Below are 16,205 nucleotides of genomic sequence, written 5' to 3'. Positions count from 1 at the left end.
TTCAGATTCAGGAAGGATATAGGAAAGTACTGGTTTGGTAATAGAGTTGTGGATGAGTGGAACAAACTCCCAAGTACCGTTATAGAGGCCAGAACGTTGTGTAGCTTTAAAAATAGGTTGGATAAATACATGAGTAGATGTGGGTGGGTGTGAGTTAGACCTGATAGCTTGTGCTACCAGGTCGGTTGCCGTGTTCCTCCCTTAAGTCAATGTGACCTGACCTGACTAGGTTGGGTGCATTGGCTTAAGCCGGTAGGAGACTTGGACATGCCTCGCATGGGCCAGTAGGCCTTCTGCAGTGTTCCTTCGTTCTTATGTTCTTATGTACACAAATAACTCACGCATAAGAGCTTACGACGACGTTTCGATCCAAACTGACTTTCTAAATGGTCCAAGGCGGATCGAAACGTCGTCGTAAGCTCCTCTTATACGTGCGGGTTATTTGTGTATTGTTTCAGTCACGGTATTGTATCTTTTTGTTATTTTCTTATCTAGCTGTATTTTATCCTCATGATCTCTCTTTTCCTGACAGACAATCCACTCAGCCAACACTCCTACGACTGAAGATGTTGGTACGACTCTCTAAGATCCTGGGTCGTGACCTGGCCTCCAGTAGGGGAAGACGGCGGGTCATAGATACCAGGACCAGGTCAACCATCAAGGGGCGTCAGGTGCGACTCATGAAGAAGTAAGTTCCCTTTAGTACAGTATACAGTACCGACAAGATGAAAATTCAGACACGTGTGTAACATCTGGGGAATCCCGCCTACCAGTGAAAATGCCCCCGTCTGCCACCCGTCCCCTTCCACCTGACGATTAGTATATAAGCGCCAGTCCTCTTGCCTGTACTCCAGAATCTACACGACTACGGTGGTCTTCACACCAACTCCAAGGCCGAGGGATTGATTATCTCAATTTTTGTATATAGTTCTGTCTTCAAATTATGCCCTAGAATCTGTATTGATAAAACCACTGGATGGCAAAACATCTACAATAAACATACCCAGATGTTGCACATGTGTCTAAATGTTCATCAAGTTCCCTTTTGTTTGGAGCTTTATCCAGCCATAACTTGACAAAGCTCCTGGAGAGCGAAACGTTGCCGCAATAAAATGTCACATTAGTTGCATTGGTTCCTGTAATTAGTTGCACTTGTCTCTAATTCTACCAACACTATTACAAGTTCCCTTTTGCTAATAAAGCTCAATAAAACATAAGAATCTTCATTATTAATAATAAAGATTATAATTCTTTATTGGATCTTTATTTTTTTACACACATTATCAGCTGTTGCCACAAGTATCATTTGTATTCCATTTTCACGATGCGGGTCTGATTTAAGACTGAGTATATAAATTTCGTATTATCACACAGTAACAGTGTCTGCAACACGCTGTGGGAACACCAGCAGTGTGTTGCTACATTATTCTATATGATAGTTTCACTGTGGGAACACCAGCAGGACTCCAGCAGCGTGCATTACACTATTTTATATGATAGCAGTGTGTTGCTACACTATTCTATATGACAGCAGTGTGTTGCTACACTATTCTATATGACAGCAGTGTGAAGGCTTACTCAGCCCTGTAACAACTTCAGTCAGTATTACCAAGGTTGGCTCCTCCTCAGGAAAATTAATGAATAGAAAAAGAAATAACAGACAATGATAAACACTATTATTTAGAAACGGAAAATGTAAAACAATAAAACATGAATGAGTATCCTAATTGAAAGAAAAATGAAAAATGAAATGAAAAAAAATTACATTTGAACTCAATGCTAATAGAGGTATATCGTAGTAATGTGGTGTCAGGTGTTGGCGACACTGCGTGTTGTTGAAATCGTAGCCGTTGCTGATGTGGGGGGGTTAGCAGGTGTTGGTGACCACCACGGGCTCGTTCTTCACAGAGTGTAGCCGCGAATAATTATTTCAGATGACAGGAAAGCAGGTTCGTTACCACTGCTATGATGAGGGGTTAGGTCCTGTGTTGGCTTACATAACAGGTAAGTAAATTAAACATGGGACGTCTCAGGACGTTAGTCCGTCTCCTTCTATTCTTCTCATTGGTTGGTAGGTGACCCTCTCTGTCATTCCAAGCTGTAAAGAGAGACAGATTACCCACTGCTTAAGAAATCACTCTCCATGATAAGTACAATACCTAAAAGATGTGGTGATTATTAAAACATTTAACCGATCAAGACTGAAAGGACTAAGTTAATTATTGGTCAAAAGTGAAGTTTTCAACCAATAAGTCCACAAAAATATGATCAGGTGTGTACTTACAGTAGTGTTGGGAGCTATGAGTCGAGTGATTTACTGTTTGACCGGAGCCCCACACGTCACCTTTCGGGGTGGGGAAGAGGGAGGGGAAGGGATAGGGGGAGCTAGACTGACCCTACCTTAACAAGCAGCCGGCAATGAAACTATTGTTACTATACACTCCCTCGCTACTCCTATCTATTGAACTTTTCCCTCACAAGCTGTGTGTAGCTACACTATTCTATATAATAGCAGTGTGTTGCTACACTATTCTATATGATAGCAGTGTGTTGCTACACTATTCAATATGACAGCAGTGTGTTGCTACACTATTCTATATAATAGCAGTGTGTTGCTACACTATTCTGTATGACAGCAGTGTGTTGCTACACTATTCTATATAATAGCAGTGTGTAGCTACACTATTCTATATAATAGCAGTGTGTTGCTACACTATTCTATATGATAGCAGTGTCTTGCTACACTATTCTATATGATAGCAGTGTGTTGCTACACTATTCTATATAATAGCAGTGTGTAGCTACACTATTCTATATGATAGCAGTGTGTTGCTACACTGTTCTATATAATAGCAGTGTGTAGTAACACTATTCTATATAATAGCAGTGTGTTGCTACACTATTCTATATGATAGCAGTGTCTTGCTACACTATTCTATATGATAGCAGTGTGTTGCTACACTATTCTATATAATAGCAGTGTGTAGCTACACTATTCTATATGATAGCAGTGTGTTGCTACACTATTCTATATGTAATAATGTTGGTAGAATTACCGACAATATGTAAAGTAAAAGGACACAAGTGCAACTAATGTGACATTTTATTGTGGCAACGTTTCGCTCTCCAGGAGCTTTGTCAAGCCGATAAAGCTTGACAAAGCTCCTGGAGAGCGAAACGCTGCCACAATAAAATGCCACATTAGTTGCACTTGTGTCCTTTTACTTTACACCATTCTATATGACAGCAGTGTGTTGCTACACTATTCTATATGATAGCAGTGTACTGCTACACTATTCTATATGATAGCAATGTGCTGCTACACTATTCTATATGATAGTGTGTTGCTACACTATTCTATGTATTACAAACACAGGTCGTAATGGGAATTGGAGCAAGCAAACTCAGCAGTAGACTATAATGTATATTTTGCCTTCATCCACTATATACAGGTATGTACAATATGTACAGATAGAATAATAAGTGTACACGACGGTGACAGATGGCAAAGCAGAAGCCAGAGAGAGTGCACCATACTCAACCAGCAGGTAGGCAAGTCTGCTATTGCTTACCACATGTGAACCACGTTGCTTCAGCTTTGGAGGGCTTGTCTGTGATTGGTCAATGAATGAAGCCATTGTCCACATCGTTCTCGGGCTGTGCAGACAGGCTGCGCAGTAGCTCCTGAATCAACTTGTTTCTGCGCAGTTTTCAGTGTTCCAAGATGGCGGATCGTGCCGGCAGGAGGGTTAACACTGTTTGCATCGAGCTGATACGGGGATCGTTGAGCACTGCTACGATGAATGTGCTCCTTCCAGCTATTATTAGAGATCTCTACGGCGTCCCTAATGAGGAGCTGTATGGTGTTGCCCTCAGTGGTTTGAGAAGAGTCTTCGTGAAGTTTACGAGGGCCAGTTTCTACAGTAGTATGGTGGCTGAGTACCAGGAACGAAGGATGTGTCTTAACTCGACAGTGGAGGTGTGTATGCATGATGTGTCTACATACTTCACATGGGTTAGGGTACGGAATGTACCGTTTGAGGCGACGAAGTTTGGAATTGAGGACGTCTTCAGCGACTACGGTGTTGTTCATGAGGCTAGAGGAGGGGTATGGAGGGATGGCCCATATGAAGGCCTCCCGGAAGGTTCCTACACCCTAAAGATGACATTGAAGAGGCCTATACCTTCATATGTTCTGTTGACTGGATACAGAACTCAAGTCTATGTGCATTACGCGGGGCAAAGGAGGACGTGCCGTCTTTGTGACTCGTACGAGCACATGGTGGCGCAATGTGTACGTAGAGCTGCCCCAAGTGTGCCAACCCTTTTGGAGGAGGAACGACAGCTGAGTACGGTGGTAACGGCGAGGAATGGGATGGCTCTCTGGAGGAGGCGAGTGAGGTTCCACCAAGGCCTGTGGCGGTGGAGGGAGGGGCAACGTCGACGCAGGTGTTATTGGAGTCTATGCTACAGGATTTCTTGGAGGACGCTTTGGTCGGAGAGGACCTGGATGGAAGGTCCAGTGATGTGCAGAAGATGGAAGGGCTGCAGGGGAAAGTGGAAGTCTTGGATGAGCGAAGCCAGGAAACAGTTGTGGTAGCTGAGGTACATCGGGAGGATGTACCTGAGGAAGATATGAGTTTGGGTGGTAGCTCTAGGAAGCGGCCTGCAGGGTCGTCTGAACTGGACGAAGTATTGACACCTGGGCAGAGACCTGGTAAGAAGGCATGGGCAGATGTTGTAGGGAAAACCACTACAGGGGGGGGTGCACAGGGGAAATCGGGTGGGGTGGGTCAGGGGGGTGGGGGTCTGCTTAAGAAGAATGGTAAGGAGAGTGTGAGCAGCTTAAAAGGGAGTGTGAGCAAGCCACAGTGGCACAGAGGTAAGCCGCCTTTTTTTGAACATTCAGGTGTGTGGCTCTAAACGTTAATGGTCTCAAGAATGAAGTCAAAAGGGTCTGGTTGGAGTGGTTTTTGAGAAGGTATGACGTGGATGTTTGTTTCTTGCAAGAGCATAACCATAGGTCAGGATGTGAGTTGCAATTGAAGGGATATAAGATGTTTGTAAGTTTGGCTTTGCATTTTAAGGGAGGAGTGGCTGTATTGGTAAAGGAGACCAGCCCATTGCGCATCATGGGGTGGGAGGAGGGGGGAGGGGGGAGGGTTGTTTGGGTGGATGGGTATTGGGTGGAGAGTAGGGTATGTTTTGTGTGGATTTATATGCCAGCAATTAGTAGTATGAGGGTAAAAGCAGACTTTGTTAGGGAAGTTTTGTTCTACTATCTCAGGGGTTTACCTGCTATTTCGATAGTTGGAGGAGATTGGAATTGTGTGATTCGGCATGGAGATGTGATACCTAGGGGTGCGGGGTGTGTGTTGAGTGTTTTAAGGGATGCTTTACAGGATGTGAGGGTGGTTGATGTGGTGGGCAGGGGGAGGTATCAGGTGGAACACACCTATGTGCAGGGGAGTTATGAAGCACGGTTGGATAGGATTTATGTTATGCAGGGAATGGGTGTGGAGAGGGTTAGGACTATTGACGTAGGTTTGTCTGATCACAGGGCAGTGTTGGCTGACCTTAGGGTAGATGGTATTCCGCGTATATTTCTGAGTTATTAGAAATTGAATGTGCGGCTTTTACAGGAGGAGGATCTAGGTTTGTCCTTTCAGGACTGGTGGAAAGGTTTTTGGGAGGCTAGGGATGAGGATGTGAATTTGCTAGATTGGTGGGAGTTGTATGCAAAGGTGGAGATTGCAGGATTTTTCAAGGCACGTGGCAGGGAACGGGCACACTGACGGTTTGGATTGCAGAATTACTTAGGGGGCAGTTGAATGATTGTTATAGAGGGGGTAGGGAAGGTGTGAGTGGTGTTATGGGGGAACTTAGAAGTCGTTTAGTGGAGATTCATAACGAACGGTTTGATGCACTCAGAGTCAGGGCAGGCTTGGAGGACGTCTTAAAAGATGACAGGCCATCCGGGTATGTACTAAGGAAATTCAAGGACAGACAGTTGAGGACTACTGTGGCACATTTAGTGGTGGGGAGGGGGGGGGTTATGTGCAGGGTCAGGGTCTTTCTGATACAGACAGTATCAGTAGGTATGCAGATTATTGGTTTCGGGAGAAATGGAAGAGGAGGGAAGGGGTTGTTGGGTTGGATTCATTTGGAGTTATTGGGGCTCATCTGGGTTTGGGGCATGGGGACCAGGGCATTTTGGAGGGCAGCATTAAGGAGGCAGAGGTGGAGGAGGTGGTGAATGGGTTGAGTCAAGGGAAGGCATCAGGAATAGATGGTTTATCTAATGATTTTTATAGACCACATTGGGAGAGTCTGAGGGAGTGCCTAGTGGCAGTTCTGAATTATATGTTGAGTAGTGGTAGGATGGGGCAAACACAGAGAACTGAGGTTGTTGTCTTGGTGCCGAAGGGGAGAGAGGGGAAGGGTTTGGGTGATTATCATCCGTTGTCATTAATGTGTTCAGATTATAAAATTTTTGCAAAGATATTGGGTAAAAGATTAAAGAAGGTAATTGGGGCTGTCATACATAGGGGTCAGTATGGGATACCGGGACGAAGCATGAAGAATGGGCACAGTAGGATAAGGGGTTTTATAGAGAACTGCCTGGGAGGGGGCATCCTAGGTTTGGATTGGGCGCAGGCTTATGACTGTGTGCAGAGGGAATTTTTATGGGTCTGTTTCGAGAAGTTGGGTTTTGGAGGGGGGTAGTGAGATGGGTGCGCACTCTATATGAGGGGGCAGTCATGAGGGTGCAGGTTAATGGAAAGCTGGGGGAACCAGTGCTGATGGAACAGGGCTTAAGGCAGAGTTGCCCGCTCTCACAGTTGCTCTTTGCATGTGTGCTGCATCCTTTCTTTGAGGCTGTGGAGGAGGAATTGTGGGGGGTAGAGGGGGGATGCATGGAGGGAATTGTAGGCTATGTTGATGACACCACTGTTCTAGTAATGAGTGGGTCATTCTCTGCTCAGACGCTGTGCTGAGCAGTCGTCAGCTGTCTCTCCTCAGTCCCGACACCTGGTGGAGGAGCTTTGAGACGACAACAACAATGGCGACTGGTTTTCGAAGGAGAGTTAATACTGTGTGTATTCACCTCATAAAGGGCACAATCCTCAGTGCATCGATTAATGTGTTGGTGCCGATGATCATCCGCGATGTATATGGCATCCAGCGTGAATCCCTGTGTGGCGTTGCCTTAAATGGATTATCCCGGATATTCGTCAAGTTTTATGATACCAAGACCTACAAGCAGATTGTCAACCAGTATCAGAATGTTAGCAAGCAAGTCACCCCAGCAGTCACAGTTAAGTTGCACGACGTTTCACAATACTATACGTGGGTACGTGTGCGAAACGTGCCTTTTGAGGCTAACGAAGTTGACATATGTGATGCCTTCAAATACTATGGGACGATCCACCAGGTTACTATGGGTCGGTGGTCTGATGGCCACTTTGCTGGTTTACAAGAAGGGTCTTTCCCATTAAAAATGTCCCTGCGCCAACCAATACCTTTGTACATAAACCTAGAGGAGTTTCGTACCCAGGTGTATGTTACATATCCTGGACAGAGACGAACTTGTCGCCTTTGCGGCGCATTGGATCACATTGCTGCACAATGCGTTAAGCGCCAGCCGCCCTCAGAACGTGGTCGTCGTCTGGATGGTGAGGCTCCTCGTCGGATTCTGGCAGATGAAGTAGTCGAGGACTTACCGCGCCTGAAATCATGGAGTGATGAGGTGGATCGGGCCATGCTCGTGGAGTCATCCTGCTTGACTCTACCTGGTACGGTCAACCATGATGTGGTAGAACATGGTGGACGTGAGAGCCCTCAAGCAAGAGAGGATGCTGACATGGAAGCTAACATTGTATCGACATTGAGCGACCTTTTAGCTTCGCAGGAGTATGATTCTGTGCCGTGTGTGCCTGCGTTGGAGTGTTCAGATGAGGAGAGAACACAGTTAAAGGATGTCGATCAGTTAATTAATGTAAGTGAGGTAGAAGGTCCGAGAGTTCATACTGTTGCGGTAGAAGTTCACAAGGAGAACATTACAGGTCCTGATAAAGCTGAGGATGCTGTTTCTAGGAAGCGTGCGGCTACCCCGCCCGACTCCGACGATGTCTTGACCCCTGGACAGCACTCTGGGAAGAAGACGTGGTCGGAAGTCATGGGTGGGGCGTTGCGTGGTTCCAGGACAGCGAGTAATATAACAGAGAATGTACAAGGTAAAGGTGGCACCTTAGGCGTTAGTCAACGTAAAGGAAAAAAGGATGTGGTGGTCCCTCGAGGAAAGCCACCATTAGCAAAGTTAGGTGTATAACCATAAATGTTAATGGTATGAAAAATAACAGAAGGCAAGTGCAGGTTCATGAGTGATTGCATCGCTTTGCAGTAGACATATGTTTCGTGCAAGAACATAGCCATAAAGTTGGAAGTTCATTTGCGATAGATGGTTATGATGTTTATATGGCTCACTCGAGTCGTTTGAAAGGTGGTGTGGCTGTGTTGATAAAAGCAACCAGCCCGTTCGTGATGAAACATTGGGAGGAAGGGGGATGGGTCGCGTGGTATGCGTCATAGGTGAGTGGGGTACTCAATGGGTTGGTTTTGTAGGAGTATATGGGCCAGCTGAACATGACGTTAATATTAAAAATACTTTTGTTAACGATGTTCTTGTGTACTATTTGAGATCTCTGCCTGATATAACAGTAGTTGGTGGCGACTGGAACTGTGTGGTGCACCGTAAAGACGTAGAACCGAGGGGAGCGGGTTATTGTTCGATTATTTTGGGTGATTTGTTGTCTGGGCTGGGGTTGGTGGATGTAAGTGAAAGCAGTGACTTAGGGATTGAGCACACTTTCGTGCGTAAGGACTATGCTGCGTGCTTAGACAGGGTATATGTGTCTCGGCGGGTAGTTGTAACCAAAGTGCATGTGTTAGATGTGTATTTCTCCGACCATCGCGGTGTTCTCGTAGAGCTCGACTGGAGAGGTCTCCCGACTCGTTTTAAAGGATATTAGAAGTTAAATACTCGTTTACTTCAAAGTGCGGAAGATAAGACACTCTTCACGCACTTATGGACGTCTATGGGAGTAGACTCCTTGGAAGGTAGTGATTTAGTGCGACAATGGGACGAGGTTATGAAGCCTCGCATTAAGGATTTTTATGTACATCGGGGTAAGGAGGCCTCTCGATTGGAGTATGGATTTTTGAGGTACCTGGAGGGTTCTTTACAGCACTGTTATGCGCAAGGAGAGGTATCTGGAATTTACCCAGTGGACGAGATTGACAATCTAAAGGAACACATCCAGGTGCTGAAAAATACGGTTTTTGATGGGGCGCGTATTTCAAGTGGAGTCGAGGAGGCTGTGTGGGGTGATAAGCCGTCCGCTTGTGTCTTACGTAGTCAGACACAAAGGAGGAAGGCGATCGAAATCGTGAGTTTAGTGGTGCAGGATGGCATTGAAGGGTATAGTGAGGGTCAGGTTGTAACAACAACTGAAGGAATAAGTCATTATGTTGATAAATGGTTTAATCTCAAAATGCTAAATAAAGATGTAAGCGTGGATGCAATATGGGAATTGGGGCAGAATGTATGATGTGAGTTGAATGATAATGATCGCTTTCTCATAGGTGGGCCTATAACTGAAACTGAGGTGTGGGAGGCTTTGCAGGGAATGTGCAAGGGCAAGGCGCCAGGTATTGATGGCATTCCGTGTGAATTTTATATTCAACATTGGGAGGTCATACGGACTTTTCTGGTATGTTTACTCAATGCGATGAAGGAGGGGGGACATTTAGGTTTGTCTCAGAGTACGGCGGTTTTGGTGTTAATTAAAAAAATGTGACATACCCGTATCACTTAAGGATTGCCGACCAGTATCACTAATGTGTAGTGATTATAAATTATATGCAAAAATTTTAATGAATAGGATTAAGAAACTGTTTGACAAGGTAATACATAAGGGTCAGTTTGGCGTGCCAGGTAGGACAATGTATGATGGTCATGGGAATATCAAGGAGTTTGTCGAGGAATGTGGAACGAGGGGCGGGGGTGGTGTTTTGGCTTTAGACTGGCAAGCTGCTTTTGATAGTGTAGAAAGGGATGTGCTGTGGAAGTTTATGAGATGGCAGGGTTTTGGTAATGAGATCATCATGTGGGCTCGCTTTTTGTATAATGGTGCTGGGTTTCAAGTACAAATTAATGGGAAGTTAGGAGACTTTGTCAAATTGAATAGAGGCATTCGACAGGGATGCCCTATGTCTCAAATGCTCTTTGCTTGCATGCAGGACCCTTTTTATCGGACAGTTTGTGGGCGGGGAGTAGATTCATCGTGGGGTTCGGGTAGTGATCGACCTGCCATAGTAGGTTATGTAGATGATACAACTGTCCTATTACGTACGAGGGAGCAATTGAGTTTTGTGGAAAGACTTGTAGATATATTTGGTAAGGAAACAGGAATGCAGGTTAACAAAGAAAAATCAAAGATTATGAAGTTGGGAGATTGGGCGAGAGAGAAGGTAGGTATAGAGACATGGACGGTGGTTGACTGTGTTAACATATGTGGTATACAGTATATGAGAGAGGTTGATAAGACGAGGGCATGTAATTCGGGGAGGGTAGTAAATAGTGTTTTGAGGCATATGAATAGTCTCAGGCCACGACATTTAACCCTACACCAGAGGGCGATAGTAATTAATGTTCTTCTTTATAGTAAAGTTTGGCACGTTGCTGTGCTGTATCCACTAATACAGGGGGATATCAAACATCTTTTAAATAGAGTTTATAGATTTTTGTGGGGCTCAGGGTGCGACTGGCTCACAAGAGCGGTGGTAGAGACACCAATGCGTCAAGGAGGGTTAGGTCTTATTCCTTTAAGAGACCGAGTCATTGCTTATGTGAAACGTCGTTTTCTTCGACTGGGTGGCAGGCATGGTGGTTTAACAGAAATGTATCGTGGCCTGCGCAGGTGGTGGGGACGGGCAGATGTAATCAGGTGCGATACGATGCTACGTGTGTTACTGTGCATGCGAGACGTGCGGAGCGTTAAATTGAGTACTTTGGAAAGAGTGGGTATGGTGAAAGTTGAGGTGAGAGTTCAGGGAATGTTCCCCATGTACGTGTGGTGTGATATATGGAAGCGGGTTCATCAGTTACGTCTCCTTCCTGGAGTACGTGAAGTGGTTTTTAAATTTTTGCACGGGATTCTGCCGTCCAAGGTGGTGTTGTCTAATCGGCGTGTAGAGGAGGACCGGAGTTGTTCAGCGTGCGGGGATGACGAATCAGCGTTTCATGTTGTGTATTTCTGTGAAGATTTAGGTATAGTACGTGCGTGGTTAAGCAGGGTTTTACGAATGGTTGGGGGGGGGAGATTTGTCGGTACTTAGGGCATTGAGTTTTGATGTGGGTGGGGTTGACATCTGTGTACAACGTGCAGTGTCGTATGTCGTAGCCGATTATATTTATGTGTCATGGGCTATGAGGCATGTTGAAGGTAATAGCAGAATCCGGGTTTTAGCAGGAACAATTCTTAGAACTAAGTGTCGAAATCAGTTGGTATATGAAGGGAGATGGGAGAAAGATTTCCCGTCTGCATACAGAGCGTTAGAGTTAAAGGATTTGAGATAATTTGTGTTTGTTCAGTGGGTAATCTAACGGGCTGGTCAGCTGCGTTTAATTGTGTGTAAATGTCTCGTGTTTGTGAATGTTGTATGTATGTCTCTAATGTTGTATGTATGTCTCCAATGTTGTATGTATGTCTCCAATGTTGTATGTATGTCTCCAATGTTGTATGTATGTCTCCAATGTTGTATGTATGTCTCCAATGTTGTATGTATGTCTCCAATGTTGTATGTATGTCTCCAATGTTGTATGTATGTCTCCAATGTTGTATGTATGTCTCCAATGTTGTATGTATGTCTCCAATGTTGTATGTATGTCTCCAATGTTGTATGTATGTCTCCAATGTTGTATGTATGTCTCCAATGTTGTATGTATGTCTCCAATGTTGTATGTATGTCTCCAATGTTGTATGTATGTCTCCAATGTTGTATGTATGTCTCCAATGTTGTATGTATGTCTCCAATGTTGTATGTATGTCTCCAATGTTGTATGTATGTCTCCAATGTTGTATGTATGTCTCCAATGTTGTATGTATGTCTCCAATGTTGTATGTATGTCTCCAATGTTGTATGTATGTCTCCAATGTGATGATGTCATTAATAAAAATGTAAAATTTTGTATGTGCAGAACGTTAAGAGTTTTGCCCTTTTTATTCTTGTATACCAATCTTTGGTATTTGTATAGATGTGTTTTCCTATTACATGTAATATATGATATTACATATAATTAATTACATTATTTGTTGAGATGTAATATAACACATCGTATTTGTTATATTTGGATGTTTTCGTCGTCGATTCATTAATACCTATGTTTATGTTGGTGTGTATGAGTGTGCTTGTGTGTGTGTGTTATTGTGTGTGTTGGTTTTTTAACACAATGATTTATTATACAGTCTATATACTTACCCGTGTGTGCTTGCCATTTGTATATACAACATAGTTAGACATGTTCTTTAATAATGTATAATGTGTTGTGTCTGAGTATAAAACCATTGTCAATACTTTGTTTGTGTGCAGGCGTATTACCATTATATTGTACGGTATAGTTGGTCGTGTGAGATTATTGTAAAATTAACCGCTTTCTTTTGTGTGTTTTTAATATACATTTATCATTGTGTATCTCACTGTTTTAAATAAAATATATAAAAAAAAAAATACAATGATTGCTGTTTGTTTATGATGTGGACGGATCTTGTTAATGTAATTTGACTACAGGAAATACTTTATAACCAATGTTAGAAATCAAACTGTTCCATATTTACATAATGTACTTATTGCACTTGTAGTTTGTTTTGTAAGTCGTGAGGCAGTTATAATCTTTACCATTTTAAGTTTAGGGAACAGATGTATCATTGTAGTTTATACTTCATATTCTTACGTGTTGTAAGATTCATACTTTTGGACAGCATTATAGATGTGTTAGGGTTAACTTAATTTATTGTGCACTCTTGTGGTTCTAATTTTATGTTGTACTTTTCAGATAGGGGGAGGTTCTGTCTGGGGAAGGGGCGGGGGGTCTGTCTGGGGAAGGGGCGGGGGGTCTGTCTGGGGAAGGGGGGGTTCTGTCTGGGGAAGAGGGGGTTTAGTTTGCAGGGTTACGGTATGTAACATACTGTGCTCTTTTGAGTTAGTACCTTATGATGTTAAGTCATAGTACAGAATATCTGGTTTTACTTTTGATGTTGTTAGTACGGAAGTTTGTATCAGTTCTCTCCTTAATTTGGTTACCGTTTGTGTTTTCATTAGATAATATTTGTTACATGATGTATAATTATTTATATTTGTATGTGGTATTATATGGCCATGGAAAGTTTATTACATTTGTTGACGGATAAGGCCTGTTTGTTATTTTTTTATGTGCTGTGATGTACTTTTGAAATAAAATAGAAAAAAAAAGTAATAAGTGGGGGGAGGGCCTTAAGAAGGGTGGGTGAGGTGATTAAGAGTTTTGGGGATGTTTCGGGTATGGAAGTTAATCTTGCAAAGTCGAGGTTGTTGGAGGTAGGGACTTGGGTTGGGGGAAGATTGGGGGAGGAGATGGGATGGACAGTTGGTGACAGACTTAGGGTTTGTGGGATATGGTATATGGCGCAGGTACAGTAGTGCAGGAGGATCAACTCTAAACTAGTCACGAGTAGGGTTATAGGCAAGCTTAAAAGTTTGAGGGTTAGTGAAGTGGCATTACAGCAGAGGGCTTTGGTTATTAACTCGCTGGTGTATAGTAAGGTATGGGGTGTGGCAGACGTGTTCCCTTTGCGGGCGCAGGACATTCAGGAAATACAGAGGAGGGTTTTGAGGTTTGTGTGGGGGTTTGGGAGAGCCTGGTTGTCTAAGGAGGTGGTTATGACGGAGGTGAAACGGGGAGGCCTAGGATTGTTGGCTTTGGGGCCTAGGGTGATGGCCTTATATATTAAGCAGAGGTATCTTAGGGTGGGGGGGAGGGGGGTGTTAGGGTGGATAGGGTGATGAGGGATGCTAGAAACTGGTGGAGTGGCAGGGACTTAAGGAATTGCGAGGACTTGCTGAGGTTCTTGTTGACAGTGTGACAGGTTTCAATTTTGAGGGTTAAAACGTTGGTGGGTGTGGTGTGGGGAAGGGGTGTCTTACAGGGGGTTGCTGTGTACCCCATGTATAACTGGCAGGTGATATGGAGTGAGTTCAGGCTGCTTAGAATACCAGCAAGGGTCAGGGAGTTTGTATACCATTTCCTCATGGGGGTAGTAGCATCCAAGCATGTGTTGCATAAAATGGGGATGGTGAGGGAGGCAACATGCTTGTTCTGTGGGGAGGAGGAAACCGCCTATCATGTGGTATATTTTTGCCAGTCTTTGGGGGAGTGAGGGTCTGGATGGCGGGTGTTATCAGGCTGTTGGGAAGGGGGGGAGTTGGTCGTTTCTTAGGACCTTGTCGATGGATGTCAGTGGGGTATCACGAGAAATGGGAAGGGCTTTGATGTATATTATGGCGGATTATTTGCATGTTTCTTGGGGAATGAGGGAGATTAAAGGGCAGTTGAGGATAAAAGCATTAGCAGCAAGGTTCTATAGAACAATGTGTAGGAACAGATTAATCTATGGGGGGCATTGGGAGTCTAGTTTCTCGGAGGGTTATCGTAACCTCTCTGTGGCGAAACTCATCCGGGATCATGGGGGCGGGCAAGGGGCAGGTCTCCTTTAGTGAATGGTTGGCATGGTAAGGTTATGGAGGTTGTGTTGTATGTGACGTGTGAGAGGGTATGTGAGGGCATCAATTTGTGACCTGGTTGTGTTCCTTGCGGGTTACTTCATCTTTTTCGGCCAGAGTCACCCTGATTTCAGTTTAGTTCCACATGTAAGTCATATATATACTTTTTTTGGTAACTGGATAATTATTACACTCACTGTCAGGGATTGGTGGCTTAGGTATCTGTTCTGGTGGTATATATAATGTCATGGACCTGGTGATGATTTACACTTTATGTGAAAATTTATAAAAAGTTCTGTGTAAATTTTATACCCATGTTAAATTTAATTGCTGTTCAATGAAATTGGTTGTGGGCGCTGTGACCCTACAAACTTGTATATTTGCATATTTGCATTGTTGTAAAATTAGTGGTTTAGGTATGAAGTTTAGTGGTATGGTTTAACACCTGGAACAATATACCTGTTCCCTTTTACGCACAGGTGAATGGTGTGTTCATCTGTTAAGGCGTTTGTGGGACACACGTTTTTAATATTTAATAATAGTTTTGTATGTAATCAATGCAAAACATATTTGTGTGGCATTCACTTATACGAGGGACAATGCTGGGGGGGGGGGGGGTTGGAAGGGCGTGTGGGGGCTTTGTATGTGTGTATATATATATATGTGTGTGTGTGTGTGTGTGTGTGTGTATACAGATGTGTGTATAAGTATATGTACTGGCTGCAACACTCACGATTTCAGGAATCAAGAACTGGGAGGATAGATTTGCCGTGGCTGCGCACCCTTTCAATCATACTGTTAGGATTGTGTGCCTATTGAAGGTGTGAGTGTTTATGTAACACCAGGGTCTGGGAACCATATTGTGCAGGTAGATATTGAGTGGAGTAAACCATTACTAAAACTGATTGTTCTATGATATTATAATTTTATGGTTGTATGTGCATCATAAGTATACATCTCCTTTTTACATATATATGCATCTCCTTTTCACATATATATTATTGTATTCTTGTTGCAACAAGCTTGCAATGCTACCAAATTATGGATATGTTGTGTTTTGGAATTAGGGGCGATTGATTAGTATAGATGGAGGATGATTATGTCACTTTAGGGGAGTGTCTAGGACACTTTTGTGGGAGGTTCACTTGGGTTTATTTTTTAATAACCCTAATTAACTTGTCTCTGTTAATAAATCATACTAGAAAATAGCCTTCATAATTATGTATGTTATGCACTGCTATAATGTCACAGCTGTAAGGGCACCACATGTATATATTTTCAATTTGCGGGTTATAGATATAGTTGGCACTACTGATATTGTATAGTAGCTCCAGTCAGGCGCTGGACGACTGGCACTGTACTTGGTATTTTATGTTTCCTTGTAG

General features: G+C 43.6%; 1 protein-coding gene across 1 annotated transcript in view; it reads left to right on the top strand.

Annotated features, from left to right (window-relative positions):
- LOC138854520 (uncharacterized) overlaps positions 1-16,205 on the top strand; it is a 161,876-nt gene that overhangs the window by 140,032 nt on the left and 5,639 nt on the right. Inside the window, exon 2 of the mRNA XM_070098290.1 lies at positions 533-688. Within this exon, the coding sequence (XP_069954391.1) occupies positions 533-688 (156 nt within the window). The remainder of the gene's footprint in view (positions 1-532; positions 689-16,205) is intronic.

This window comes from Cherax quadricarinatus, chromosome 62 (assembly GCF_038502225.1).
Source record: "Cherax quadricarinatus isolate ZL_2023a chromosome 62, ASM3850222v1, whole genome shotgun sequence".
In the NCBI taxonomy this organism is placed as follows: Eukaryota; Metazoa; Arthropoda; class Malacostraca; order Decapoda; family Parastacidae; genus Cherax; species Cherax quadricarinatus.
The sequence above is the reverse complement of the archived record's forward strand: the minus strand, read 5'-3'. Positions and strand labels throughout refer to the sequence as shown.